General features: G+C 31.5%; 1 protein-coding gene across 3 annotated transcripts in view; it reads right to left on the minus strand.

Annotated features, from left to right (window-relative positions):
• LOC126887337 (uncharacterized) overlaps positions 1-14,930 on the minus strand; it is a 197,701-nt gene that overhangs the window by 124,699 nt on the left and 58,072 nt on the right. For all 3 annotated transcript variants that reach the window (XM_050654786.1, XM_050654785.1, XM_050654784.1), the window contains exon 2: positions 13,772-13,827. In XM_050654786.1, coding sequence (XP_050510743.1) covers positions 13,772-13,811 — 40 coding nt within the window. In that variant the 5' untranslated portion in view covers positions 13,812-13,827. The remainder of the gene's footprint in view (positions 1-13,771; positions 13,828-14,930) is intronic.

A 14,930-nucleotide genomic window follows, 5' to 3' on the forward strand; every position in this document is an offset into this window, starting at 1 on the left:
ATTGAACCCTATGCGCTCCTTTCTTTCTCTTTATATACTCCTCCAGGCAATACAACATTATAAAATAACTATAAATAGTGGTACTTTAAATTTTGATGTAAGTTAAACATTTAACATTTAAATTAGTCACTTATATTAAGTTACTCTATTGTAGCATAGCCCTCAAGATGGCTTTGTAAGCTGAAACGAGGCTTGGGGTCCAAGGAAGCAATTTTAGTTACGCGGATAAACCAAGAAAAGATTAAAGCGTCTCACGCTAGCCTGAATTTTACAATCGATTAGGGTACATCAGAGTGCTATAGGGGGTAAAGAATGGTCGGGGTCTCGAGCATTGGAACGTGGTGGAGTGATTCCTGTTTGACACGAATTAATACACCTCGCTCCATTGAATTGTTACACCCGAATGTCATTTTTAGGGGTTAACAAGTCTCACAGGCTGAATCAATTTTCTTGCTTGCTTGCTCTGTTCATTTTGTTTGCTGCCTTTACTGTAACTAGATACTTTTCATACGTACCCGTAGGTACCATGAACAAAACTTTTTAATGAGTTTTTTGTGAAGTGTCTATTCTGCTGTTTGTTATAGATATTTTTTCCACATTTATGCAAGTTTTTTAACTGTATAATATTATAAATAATGCCAGAGACAGTTATTATAGTTCTTTATTAATAGTTGAACAACAATGTGCCAACATTAACTACTGAGAAAAAATTTGTAATTTTTTCACCAAAAAGATCCCCTTTTATTCTATTGTAGCTTAGCTCTGGAGATGGCTTTGTAAGCCGAAAGCACTCAGCTAGGAATTAAATATTTTACATACTTTTAAAATACTTTTCCCTATTTTTTCCTTCTGTTCCAATTAATTTATTTGGTATAATTGTGTAAAAATCATATCAGTCCTTTTCAATAATTTATTTTTGCTTTTCAATAAAATGTCACACCCTTGTTCTGTATATTTTTTTACATGAAGATATAAAGATAAATATAAGTATGTATTGACTTGCAAATTATATGCATACCAAGCAGGACGTGGTAAATCTTCTTCGAAAGGCCATCAGCAATCTCTTTGTAGATAGCATTCGCTAAACTAACAAAATTAATATTTCATGGAACGGTGGACACACCTTGACTGTTTGATTTTTTATTCTTTGACTTCTGCAAACGACTGTAACGGTTATTTTATTCCTTTTTGAAGCGTATAAATCTTGCAACGAATAAAATTTATTAAAACTACACTCACCGGCACAATTAACCGCCCACCTTATATTTCTTTCAATTTGCAGAAATTGTCAATTTTGGACCACATTTTATTAAATATGGTGGAAACTAGCTTTGAGGAAAAGAAAATAATAAAATTAAATATTATTAGAATTAGAATTAGAAATGTGCTTTATTGTCATGAAAAATTGTACAATTTTATCGACAAATCTTATGAAAAGTCACAAAACAATAACAATACAATTATTTACTAAAATTACATAAATCGTCAATATAACACAAAAAATAATAATAATGAAGTAAAGAGAAACAATCAATTGCAAAATTTAAAATTTTAAATAAATTTCAAATTGCATAGTCTACCTAAGTAACTAATCGGGTAAAAAGTTAGGCTGCTGCATGTGCATATGCCACCCAAACATAGATAAAAAAATATACTACTCGTACAAAGGGTACTTACAGTAACTTCTTAGTTATTGGTTAAGAAATTCTTCTACTGAATAATATGGTCTTTCAGATAGGTAGGCTTTTGTCATTTTACGGAATTTGGAGAAAGATGTTGCAGCTTTAAGTTGTAGAGGGAGATGGTTGTACAGTTTTTTTGCGGAATATAATATGGATTTCTTTACTAACTCAGAGGTTGGGGTCGGTAAATAGACGTCAAAGATAGAATTTCTCGTGAAATAGTTATGATTCGGTCTTGCTGGAAAGACATGTAGATGTTTACGAATTAAGCAAACAGTTTCTAAAATATATAAAGAAGGAAGAGTTAAAATTCCGTGATCTTTGCAGGGGCGGCCCGTCGGGGTAGGCAAGATAGGCGCCGCCTACCCTCTTCAAATGTAGTACAATAATATAAATTATTAATATAAATTACTTATTTCAAAATTGTAATTTATAAATTTTGACACAATATCTACAATAAAATAGCAAAAGTTATCCAAATTATTTTTAAAAATATCCAAAAAATTTTCTCCGTAGTTATAATTATTGTAGTATCAGTAGTACTGTATAGATTCTATATTCTCCTTGGTCAGGCACTCGGGAACGTAGCCTGAAATAGAACGACGCCAACACCGAATTGACGTGCGATCTCTCTCTGTTTACGCGAGCAGGCCTGCTGCAGGCCTGCTCGTAGCGACCCTATTCTACGATTTTGAACGGGCGGATAGGCACAGAGTCTTATAGCCGGACCTACAAAATTTTATCAGTTGCTTCTCTTGTGTCTTGTGAAACTGTTTTAAAATAATTGTTTTTTTATTTTGGCTGTTATTAGTAGGTTAAGTATTGAATAAAACTAGGTAGGACAATTTAAATTTGTTTATGAAAACTGAATAATGTGTTATTAGATTATATAGATAATTAAAAATTTAAAGCGAGGTTAATTGTTAACTTATCAATTTATTCGAATAGTAAATTATTATTTGATACATAAATAAAATAAGTAATATTTGACGTTGTTGAAACGTAGGTGTGTTAGTTTTATTGGTGGAAAAACTTTAGTCATCGAATATGAATATTTTAAACGATGTAATATGCAGTTTGATCGAGACACCTTTTTCAAGGCGCCAAAATCAAGAAAGATTAGTAATTATTTCAATGGGCCGGCCTTTACAAAATTTAACAATTTTATCCACAGATAAGACAAAAGACAATCAACCATTTTCGAGATCGTTTAAAACAATATGGTATGAAAATCATAAATGGCTAAGCGGAAGTTATTTTAAAAATTCACTTTTCTGTTGGCCTTGTCTGTTGCTCTCAAATTTGAAGCAAAATGTTTGGGTGAGTCAGGGATATTCAGATTTGAAAAATTTATCAGCTAGTGTAAAAAAACATGAATCTTCGAAAGAACATTTAAACAATTGCTTAGATTTAAAACGGTTAGAAAAAAATAAACAAACTACTGACAGTGCTTTCGCTGGACATATTTCTCTATCTAATAAGATATATAATGAAGAAGTTGAAAAAGATTGAAGAAGTTGAAAAAATTGATGTTACAATTCTTTTAGCAAAACAAGAACTTACATTTCGCGGTCGTGATAAGAGCCATAATTCTTCAAACATGGGTAATTTTAAAGAAATTTTTAATTTAGTAGTTAAACGCGATCAGGAAATCCAGGATCATGTTAAAAAATAGAAGGGGTGTTCACGGGTTTGTCAAAAACAATACAAAATGATTTAATAGATTGTCTTGCCGATTACGTAAAAAATGAAATTTCAACAGAAATTAATGAAAGTCAATTTTTTTCTATACTAGCTGACGATGCTACTGATATAACCGAAAAATCACAGTGTACTTTAACAATCCGTTTTGTTAACAAAGTTGGTCAGGTAACAGAAAGATTTTTAGGGTTTTTTGATGTTAGCGATAATAGATCTGCAGACGCTCTATATAGTTTAATTTCAAACGTGCTTGAGCCATATGATTACAAAAATAAATTAATTGCTCAATTTTACGATGGTGCAAGTGTAATGGCTGGCTCTTTAAACGGATTACAATCAAAAATTAAAGTAGATGCTCCAAAAGCAATTTTTACACATTGTTGCGCTCATAGATTACATTTAGTATTGCAAGACGGCTCAAAATGTATTACAAACTGTAGGATATTTTTTGTCGCCTACCCGAAGTATATGTGTAGCCTACCCGCATACTGAGGTCACGAGCCGCCACTGGATTAAGGATTTGATATTTGGTAATCGTCTGAAATTTTCAAAGAAAAAAGATAGTACGCCACTGACATATTTCAAATTAACAATCATTTTTGAATTCCCCGTTCAATTTGCGATAAAAAAACTATCTTCAATCGTTTGTCTGCAAAAAATAAAATAACTTAACGCTTCCAAAGTATTCGAGTCAGTTTTTATAATGGATGTACGAGTTTACATATTGTAGATATGTAGAAACTACTTACTAGTACTAGAAGATCGAATACTTTGTAAGGGTAAGATGTTTTATTTTTTGAATAAAAATGGCTCGTCGTATGAAAAAATAGGAAGAAAGATTTTTTGTCACAAATTGAACGAGGAATTTTAAAACGATTGTTAATTTGAAATATGTCAGTGGCGTACTATCTTTATTCTTTAAAAAGTTCAGACCATTACCCCTATGCGCCCCAATGATAAATATAAAATTCTTAATTGTATGTCAAAAATGCAAAACAACTGCCTCTTGAAATTCGCCAAATTTTATTACAATGTTGCCAGTAGTTTCGGCAAAATCGTAAAAATGTGTAAAATTTTGTTTTTTTTTTTCAACGCCCTGTATCTTGAAAATGGATGGCATTACAAAAAAATTTTATTAAGCAAACCAAATTTTTTTCAGTTTTTTACCTATTCTAGTGACGGTGTTACCTTTTTTGAAAAATATGTATAAAACTGTATCAAAAAACGAAAAAAAAACCAAAAAAATGAGGTTTTTTATTTTTAAAGGTGCGTTTCACCAATTTTAAAAATTTGAAAAAATTCAGGGTGAAACATTATGCAAAAATATATGTTTTATATTTTTTTCGTGAAAACGAATGTCTTAGTTATTTTTTTATACTCATTTAAAATTTTAAAATCGTTCTAAAATTTAAATTTCCCGCCAAAAAGTAAAAAAAAAATTTTTCGGACAGAATTTTTTAAAGCTTACAATTTTTTTATTTAAAGTTTGTCGCTAGTTCTCGATGCGGCTGAGATAAAAAATAATAACATAAAAACACTAATTAGGCTCTAGGTGGGTCACATGACCACTTAGGGGGCTAAAAATTTCAGAAAGTGAGTTTCACTATATATGCTAAACGGCGACCTATATGGAATTCGAATCGAGTTAAGGCACTTTTCATCTTCTTACCCGGCTAGGCCCTTTGCCTTGATCTTTCTTTCTTTTTTAGTTTTACTAATTTTTGATGCCAAGCAGTACTGAGCTGTGCTATTTGTTTGTTTAGTTTCAATAAAAACCTTTATTTTTCGCAACAATAACAAGTTTTTTGAAAGGTTTCAAATACAATGGTGATTTCATATAAGTTTAGTTGTGTATATTTAAAGGATTTATAAAATTAATAACAATTTCGAATATATAAGAACATGTTAGAAATGAACCTTCGAGTAAAAACACTCATAAAATGTCAACGGCCTGTATCCTTCATCACCTGTAAAATGATAATCAATATTGACCATGTTAAATAAACAAAAGAAATATTTAATTAGAGTCTTATGAAAGAGGTATTATACGACAAATATGCAAATAGACCTAACCTTTTTCTTATATTGTTGCACAAGTGCAACTATTATGATTACTTAGAAGAAAAATGTCATTACTGCACAATCACCAAGTGAATGGTTTTTATTTATGTATTCTCAATACTTTTTAAATAGGGGCTTGACTCTGAGATTCTTGGAATACTTGTCGTACATAAATCAGAAGATATAGATAGATAGGATAGAAAGGAGTGTTAAATTAAGGCACTTTTTTTTATAATTTTAAAGACATGTTATTGATGCAATTATAATTTACGTTTATGGCGTAGGTATCTATGTTAGAAAGATCAAAGATTAAATTTTTTAACTACTAAACTCTATTGAAACAAAAGCAAATTTAATCGAATTATTCTTAAGATGTGCACTTCTGTGTAGGCGTCCACCGTACAATATCTGATAAGGTGAGATGTTAGATAGGCAGGATTAAATTATTCTATTTTTAACAGCATTGCAAAGCATTTAATAACTGTGAACTCCTATCCATTAGCGATTATTACACAGCCATGACATGTTTGTACGTTCTAGACATCTTTTACTTTCTACCTTTCCTTCGAGGATTAGGCGCTGAAAATAGTATTGTTTTCGTCTTAACACGGGTGCTCTAAATACCTATGCAGTGTTCTTATTTTTTACATAACCAAAAAGTTCCGTACAAGAGAACAGGCCAAATTTAACACTTTAGTATCTTGTATCTCAGGTTGAAATCCAACTGGCGAGCACTCAGAAAATTACGAAGTTTCAAAAAATCATTTCTGCCTTGTTCTACTATGATCTATATTTCAGTCTCAGGGCCCCATCTCTCGTTTAGCAGATAACCCAAGTGTTTAAACTACCTGACTTGTTGGATTTCTTCTCCAGCTACTATATTTTTGTGTTTGGGTAATTAATGCTTATTATTTTTATTATCATTGTTTTGATTTTGTTGATATTTATTTTCAAACCAAAAGCTTCACTTGCAAGAGTTAGATCATTTAAAAAGCATTGAAGATCTTCGATTTTATCTGCCATTATCACTGTATCATCGACATAGGTACCTGAAGTTATTAATAAATATGCCGTTTACTTTAATACCCTTATTAGAGTTTGCCACTCCTTCTGCGAAATCTTCTACGTATAAGTAAGTATAAGTTAACCAACATTGAAAACAGTATACAATCTTGCCTTACTCCTTTTTTAATTGATAAATCTTTTGTTTCTGTTGCTGTCTGGTTCTGATGCAGGTTCCAATTCTATTTATACCAACTATCACATAATGCTGTTAAAAGACCAAATGCATGGTTATACATAACAGCAAATCTATTAAAATATAAATTAGAGCGGGATAGTTAGATAATGAATAAGCGATGGAGTTTAAATATCTAGGCATCACACTATCTAGCCACGGAAAGCTCGAAACAGAAATGGAAGATCAAGTGAATAAAGCAAACAGAGCCGCAGGTTGCCTCAATGAAACAATATGGAGAAATAAAAATATCGGAAAAGAAGTGAAAGGTAGAACTTACAAAACAGTCATCAGGCCAACAATGACATACGCAGCAGAAACACGACCTGATACAGAAAGGACAAAAATAATGCCAGAAACAGCATAGATGAAAATCCTTCGAAAAATAGATGGTAAGACATTATGGGATAGAGCTAGAAGTGCAAATATACGACGGAGATGCAAGGTGGACAACATTAATAACTGGGTGAAAAGCAGAAGATTAGAATGGAACGACCACATAAGCCGAATGACAACAAATAGAGTAGTAAGGACGGAGAGAGACGGTTCCCCAATAGGAAGACGATCAGTGGGAAGATCACGAAAACGATGGAATGGCAACTTACTGGAGGCACGCTGGAAACCAGACAGTCATGTCTACAGAAAAAGAAGAAACAGAGAAGAAGGCATAATGACGTTCCTGTAAATAACAATATATCATAGTTATTTGCTGGTACGGATTCAGAGAGGGTATTTAATTTTGTCTGCAGTCCTCCAGCATTTTGATAATGGACATTGGAATTGCTTGATATATGTATTTTCAGATGGTCCCGTTAGTGGGAAAAAATTTGAGGAATATTTGTTGATTTCTGCCAACAACTATTATGCATATGATAAAAATCAACAACTATTATAATCTAACCAGTATTAAGAATTTATACCCATATACACGTACACAAGTGATTAACGGAAATAATTTTGGTAGCAGCCAATTAGCCTGGTTATACCAAGAGCATATGCATTTTTTGTTCGATTTCGTAATATTATATCGATACCTCAACAATACCTGTTTACACGTACTAAATTCTTATTAAATAATACCCAATGACCGTGTCGTAATAGTTCTACATAACAGTAAAAGTCAGACTTATTTCCGAAACAAGGCGTATGTACTACGAAATGGAAAGTCTATTATAATGGTAGTGGAGCAAAGTATGCTAAATGTGCAGTCACTCGAGCGCTTTGGGGACGTATTGGGTTGTGATTATTAGGTCCTAAAACCAAAAAAAGTTAAGTAAAATTTTCCATTTCAGCGGGCGCTTGCCATTTTTTAATTTAATTTTCCATTTCCATTAATCGTTTTTTCCGAATATAGCGCCATCTATTCATAATTCAAAAAAATGTTTCGAATAAAAGTTGCTTATTTTTATACAGAGAATTCAAATCTACAATAAAAAATGGGGGCTCCCATTTAAGATTTTAAAGTAACCCCCCACCCCACCTCCGTGGGGGGTCGCATTTAGTACCATTCGATATATTTTTCAAAAATATTAAATAAGTGTATTTTGCAGTTTTTCGATCTGATGTTTATTTTGCGAAATATCGCGGGATTTGTATTTAAAATTTAAAATTTACCCCCCACCCCTCTCTGCGAGGGGTCGTGTTTGGTATCTATCGATAGATTTTTGAAAAATATTGAACGTGTAGTTTTTAGTTTTTCGATCTGATGTTCATTTCGCGAAATATTCGCCTTTTTCTTGTGAAACTTTGTGACTCACCAATTCCCTTACGCCCCGCTCAAATCGTCAGATTTTTTAAATATACACTGTTTTGCATGTACTTAACTTACCTTATCTTAATCTGACAATTTCGAGTATTTTTAAGGATAGATTTTTTTTTTCGGGCCCCCCTAAACGAACTCCCCTGTGTTAAGAGCCAATATATGGCAGAGGTACATCTGCAGGGTACCACGTTTCTCCCCATATGATAATCTGACGCGCTCGAGTAACTGCAAAAATCCCCGCTTGGGCTCCCCTACCATAATTTGACTGCGTTTATTTAGAACATGTTTGTTTTACCGATATCTGTGGTGTTACACATACAATGTAATTTATTTTTTTATGTGACTATTACCAAGTTGTTTTCTGTTATTATTATTTTATGTCCAAGCTTGAAACATCTTGAAACATTTACAGTGTTTGTTTCTCAAGTAAAGTTTAACAAAATTTAATACTTCCTGTTTTTTCTGTAGTTAAGTGAAATCTGCTATCAGTGAAGATCTTATTGTACAAAACAAGAAGATGGACAAGCATAAATCTTTTGTTAAGAAATGTTATAAGTTAATTTCTAGTAACACACAATTAGTCCAGAAAGCCACTGCGCATCCGCTAGGAAAAATATTCCAATTCGGATTTTTTGCGCAATCTTACTCAAAAAGGACCTTTTTTAACAAATTTGCATGTTGCCAGGATCAAAAATGGGTCAACAATTTTTTAAACATGTTTTTTTTGTTTTTTTCCTAAAATTATTTTTTTTTGCATGAAACAAAGTTTTTTTTAGATTTTTTGGATCATTCCAAACAGAAAAGGTCTTCAGTGACTTTTCTCTAAAGTTGTTAGTTTTCGACATATAAGCGATTAAAAATTGAAAAATTGCGAAATCGACCATTTTTAACCTTCAAAAACTATGTGAAAAACTTAAAATTTGAATGTTGCCAAGGTAGGTAGATATTCTTTAAACATCGATTGATGAAATTCCGAAGAGTTTTTGCAATACAGTATTCAAAACTCCTTTGTTTTTTAATTTCTAATCACGTGTGCGCGACACTATTTTCCACCGTTGCATGTGTATGTGTATACAGTATGGTGCAAATGAAAGGAATAAATTCGTTATTTCGTAAACCGGCGACTTTAAGGAAAAAACCCGAGACAGGTCGATTTTTATTTTTAAGTTATGATGTTGTGGCAAATATGATATACCAGTGACGTCATCCGTCTGGGCGTGATGACGTAATCGATGATTTTTTTTAAATGAGAATAGGGGTCGTGTGGTAGCTCATTTGAAAGGTCCTTCAATTATCTATTCAGTACTGTAAACATTTATATAATTTAAAATAAAAATGTATACCATTACCATACCAAACTTCATCTTTCATTTATACAGGGTGTCCCGAAAAGATTGATCATAAATTATACCACAGATTCTAGGGTCAAAAATATTGATTGAACCTCACTTACCTATATACAATAGTGCACACAAAAAAAGTTACAGCCCTTTGAAGTTACAAAATGAAAATTAATTTTTTTTCATACCTATATCGAAAACTCTTAGAGATTTTTCATTGAAAATTGACATGTGGCATTCTTATGGCAGTAGTATCTTAAATAAAAATTAAAGTAAAATTTGTGTACCCCATAAAAATTTTATAGGGGTTTTGTTCCTTTAAACCCCCCCAAACTTTTGTGTACGTTCCGATTTAATTATTAATGTGGCACCATTAGTTAAACACGCTGTTTTAAAAACATTTTTGCCTCTTAGGACTTTTTCGATAAGCGAGTGTTTATCGAGATATTTTGAATAATTATCGAATCCACCACATATTTGTATATGGTTAAGTACGGTTATAGAAACCTGTTGTTAATCTGAAAATGTATTTATAATTTACATTTTTAGGTATATTTTGAAAAAGAAGCCACATCTCGATAAAAGGTGACTTATCAAAAAAAGACTAAGAGGCAAAATTTTTTTAAAAACACTGTGTTTAACTAATGGTACCACAATAATAGTTTAATTGGAACGTACACAAACATTTGGGGGTTTAAAGGAACAAAACTCCCATAAAAATTTTATGTAAATATATTAAAAAAGAAGCTGTATCTCGATAAAAACTCGCTTATCGAAAAAATACTAAGAGGTAAAAAAGTTTTAAAAACGTTGTGTTTAACTAATGGTACCACAATAATGAATTAATTGGAACGTACACAAAAGTTTGGGGGGGGGGGGGGTTTAAGGGATCAAAACCCCCATAAAGTTTTTATGGGTTGGACAAATCTCACTATAATTTTTTTTTAAGATGATCCTGCCATAAGAATGATACATGTCCATTTTCAATAAAAAATCTTTAATATTTTTGATATATTGAAAAAATCGATTTTCATTTTGTAATTTCAAAGGGCTATAACTTTTTTTATGAGCACATTTCTACAAAGGTAAGTAAGGTTCAATCGAACTATTTTTGACTCCAGAATGTGTGGTATAATTTATGACCAATCTTTTCGGGACAAAGGAAGTACAAGGACACCCTGTATAAATAATTATATAAATGTTTATATTACTGAATAGAGAATTGAAGAGCCTTTCAAATGAGCTAGCACACGACCCCTATTCTCATTAAACAAAAATCATCGATTACGTCATCACGCCCAGATGGATGACGTCACTAGTATACCATATATGCCACAATATCATAACTTAAAAATAAAAATCGACCTGTTTCGGGATTTTTCCTTAAATTCGCCGGTTTACGAAATAACGAATTTATTCCTTTCATTTGCACCATACTGTCGATGTCGGTGGAAAATAGTGTCGCGCACGCTTGATTAGAAATTAAAAAACAAAAGAGTTTTGAATATTGTATTGCAAAAAACTCTTCGGGATTTCATCAATCGATGTTTAAAGAATATCTACCTACATTGGCAACATTCAAATTTTCAGTTTTTCACATAGTTTTTGAGGGTTAAAATTGGCCAATTTCGAAATTTTTCAATTTTTAATCGCTTATATGTCAAAAACTATCAACTTTAGACAAAGGTCACTCTAAAGACCTTTTCTGTTTGGAATGATCCAAAAAACCTAAAAAAACTTTGTTCCATGCAAAAAAAATAATTTTGGGAAAAAACAAAAAAAAAACGTTTAAAAAATTTTTGACCCACTTTTGGTCCTGGCAACATGCAAATTTGTTAAAAGGGGTCCTTTTTGAGTAAGATTGTGCAAAAAATCCAAATCGGAATATTTTTCCTAGCGGATGCGCAGTGGCTTTCTGGACTAAATAGCTTTCATATATTAAACAAAAATTTTTAGCACACTGCTGTCAGATATGACTTTTATGTACAATCTAGCAACTTGTGAAAGAAGCATTTCGCAACATCCAATAAGTAAGCATTTTCTATATTATCTATTGATTTGCAACGATTATCTTATAATCAGAAAACAAAATATAAACGTCTTTATTGTTTATTGTTAATTAAGTTCAGGACAGTAAATAATTATATTTACTGTCTTGATATTTTGGCAAGCTTAAACTTTCATGTTACATACTTATAGCTAAGGCAAACATACTAGCATTTTTAAGACTTAAAGTTAATACACATTAAAGAACTATGGTGAAAATACATCTTCAGATCTAATTATGAGAAATAAAAACTCTTTCCACATTGATATCTTTAACTTTTCTTAAATTTGAAATTAAAAAGAATATAGAAAAAGTTCTAATTGTTGAACGTGGTTGACTGTGGGAAAATTTTCTCTATTTTTCTTATTAAATCAGTCGTGTTAGGTGACAAAATTAAGTAATAATGCAATCGGGGGCTTCCATGTTAGGAATCAGAATTAACTAAAGTGTTTTGTGTTTGCACCGTTTTTTTTAACCCGTAAATTTGAGTTCATCTGTAGGTACTGTTATATTAATTAGATTATAAATTACTTCTCTTCAGGAGCAAGGGAAGATTGTTGGTCACGATAATATTCAAGTATCAAAGCAATCTAAACATCACAACAAATTAGAAAGATATCAACAATAAAAACCAAAAACCAAATACTGCGTTACTTTCAAATACATACTAGCAAACAGGCAGGAAACTTAATTCGACAATATTTTACTAGTTTTTAAATGGATCTTGTGGATCATTAAAAATCAAAACACCCTTATATTTGGCAATATTCATTAGAATTTATAAAAATATGAAACATGTCTAATTTTATTCCAAAGTAACGTTACCAGGTTCAAAACGCTTAAATTTGAAATAGGGGATATACCATGTACCTAAGTACCTACGGCAAATCATAAGAAAAACGCTTTATTGACACATTCCACCATCGATGATTTTTCTTTCCGTTATTTTTATTTTTGAGGAGTCTTATGCTTGGTTGCACCAACAGATCTTAAGCTCCAGCTTAGCCCAGCCCAGCTTATCGATAGGACCGCATTAAGTTTCACTTATGCGTTGCACCATAATTTTCGATTCTTATCTTATTATCAATTATATCTATTATTATATTATATTATTCTAAGGGCCGGTTGTTCGAACGCTAATCAACAATGATCATTATCAAATATTTAATTACTGTCACCAACTGTCCATGTCAACTTTGTTTGGGTTGCTGAAAACATAATTGATTACAATTATGAAATTACATAATCAATTATATTAATAATTGTTATGTTAATTGATTAACTAATCTCATAATTATAATCAATTATGTTTTCAGCAACCCAATCAAAGTTAACATTGACAGTTTTGGTGACAGTAATTAAATATTTGATAGTGATCATCGTTGATTAGCGTTCGAACAACCGGCCCTTATTGTATTATAATTATATTATGTTAGTTCTTATCTTATTTTCGTCTTAAGCTTAAGATCTATTGGTGCAACCAGGCATTAATTTTTGAAATTGTTATCTGCTCAAAATTAATCGCAACGCTTATGTTTCACTAGTGTGTCAATTTTGTGTAGAATGAACAGTTCTCTCAAAAATAACGTTTCAAGTGACCGGCGATTTTGAATGTCAATTTGCGCTACGGGCGATATCAATTTTTTAAATAAAATATCAAAAAAAAACGAGTTAAATAAATAATCGATGAGCAATTTTTGACATTTTTTATGATTCTCATATCAAAGACATTTATCACTTCCATTAACCAGTCCCTACGGAATTTTCATTGTTAGAGCATAATTTTTAAAAACTATAACACGAAATTTCACTTTTGAGTTTTGATAACAAACATGAGCATTTGAAACATGCATAAAAAATGCTGAATTTAAACTTTCACATTAAAAAAGACCTAATACATTTAAAACTACATACTAATAAAATAAAAAATATCCAACATACCTGCTGACAGAAGTATCCAAAGGCCTAAAGGCCTATTCATTATCCTGAATCTGAAACTAAATATAATATTTTATAATAACGTAAGCGATGTAAACTGAAAATAAAATAAGAGAAGAAGAAAAATTAATGTCAACAAATTTATAATTTGTCGTGATTAACTGTAAGGTGGTAAATATGTATGGGGTGAATAATATTCACATGTGTGTTCTAGTTTTAGTAAAACGTTGATATGAAAATTAAGTTTAATATTTTTATTATAATATTTATTTATCGTTGCAAAGCCGATCAGGAAACATTTCAAAAGAGCTGACCCGTGACCACCGATGACGTAATTTCCAACACATATATAGAAATTGATAGCCATTCAAATATTAAAATTAACGTAGTTTAAGATTTTTTAAAAGTCGTCCTTTTCTGACATAATGAATTTATTTCAACTTGAATTTATTTGAACTTTACCGAGCTGAGCAGATGGGACGTGAATTATAAATTGTAAAATTCCCTCATCTTCTTTAGTCTCAGCATCCGTTATGGCATGCAAATTTTAGAAGCCTCGAAGGTGTAACCAGAGAAGGTTCCCATTGTTTTTAATCTGGTGGGATGTAGAGTAATATTTTTGGTATTATTTTATGTGCTATTAAATTGAAAACTTAGTCTTTTGCTAACAGTTGCCGCTAGGGCATCCCTGCCATTTCGTTCGTTTCAATCCGTGACTGCACGCCGCGGCGGGGTTTGTCCTAGTTGGGTCAGAGAGAGCAGCATATGTGCCTCCTGATGAGAGACTAATAAGTTTCGAAACCGGTAGAGGTGCTTGCTGCACTCTCTGATTGAACTAGAATATGATGCAGCTGTAGTTTTGTGTTGCAACGAAATTGAAAATGGTTATTCATTTTTGAATTTATTTCACACTTTTGTATCATACTGTATAATAGGTACAACCCTGAATTATACAGATACAAGATGTACAATAGGTTAAATACATGTACCAAATATAATTGTTGTATTTTTGAAAATATAATAAAAACAATGAAAAAGTTAATATTATGTTAAAGCGATATCTCTATCAACAATAGGTGTTCCTTCAAATATCTAATTATTTTTAACCTTTTATTATATTTTAATGGTTTAAGAAAATTCAAGTTAATAAATATCATGCTCT

The sequence above is a fragment of the Diabrotica virgifera genome, chromosome 6 (assembly GCF_917563875.1).
Source record: "Diabrotica virgifera virgifera chromosome 6, PGI_DIABVI_V3a".
Lineage (NCBI taxonomy): Eukaryota > Metazoa > Arthropoda > Insecta > Coleoptera > Chrysomelidae > Diabrotica > Diabrotica virgifera.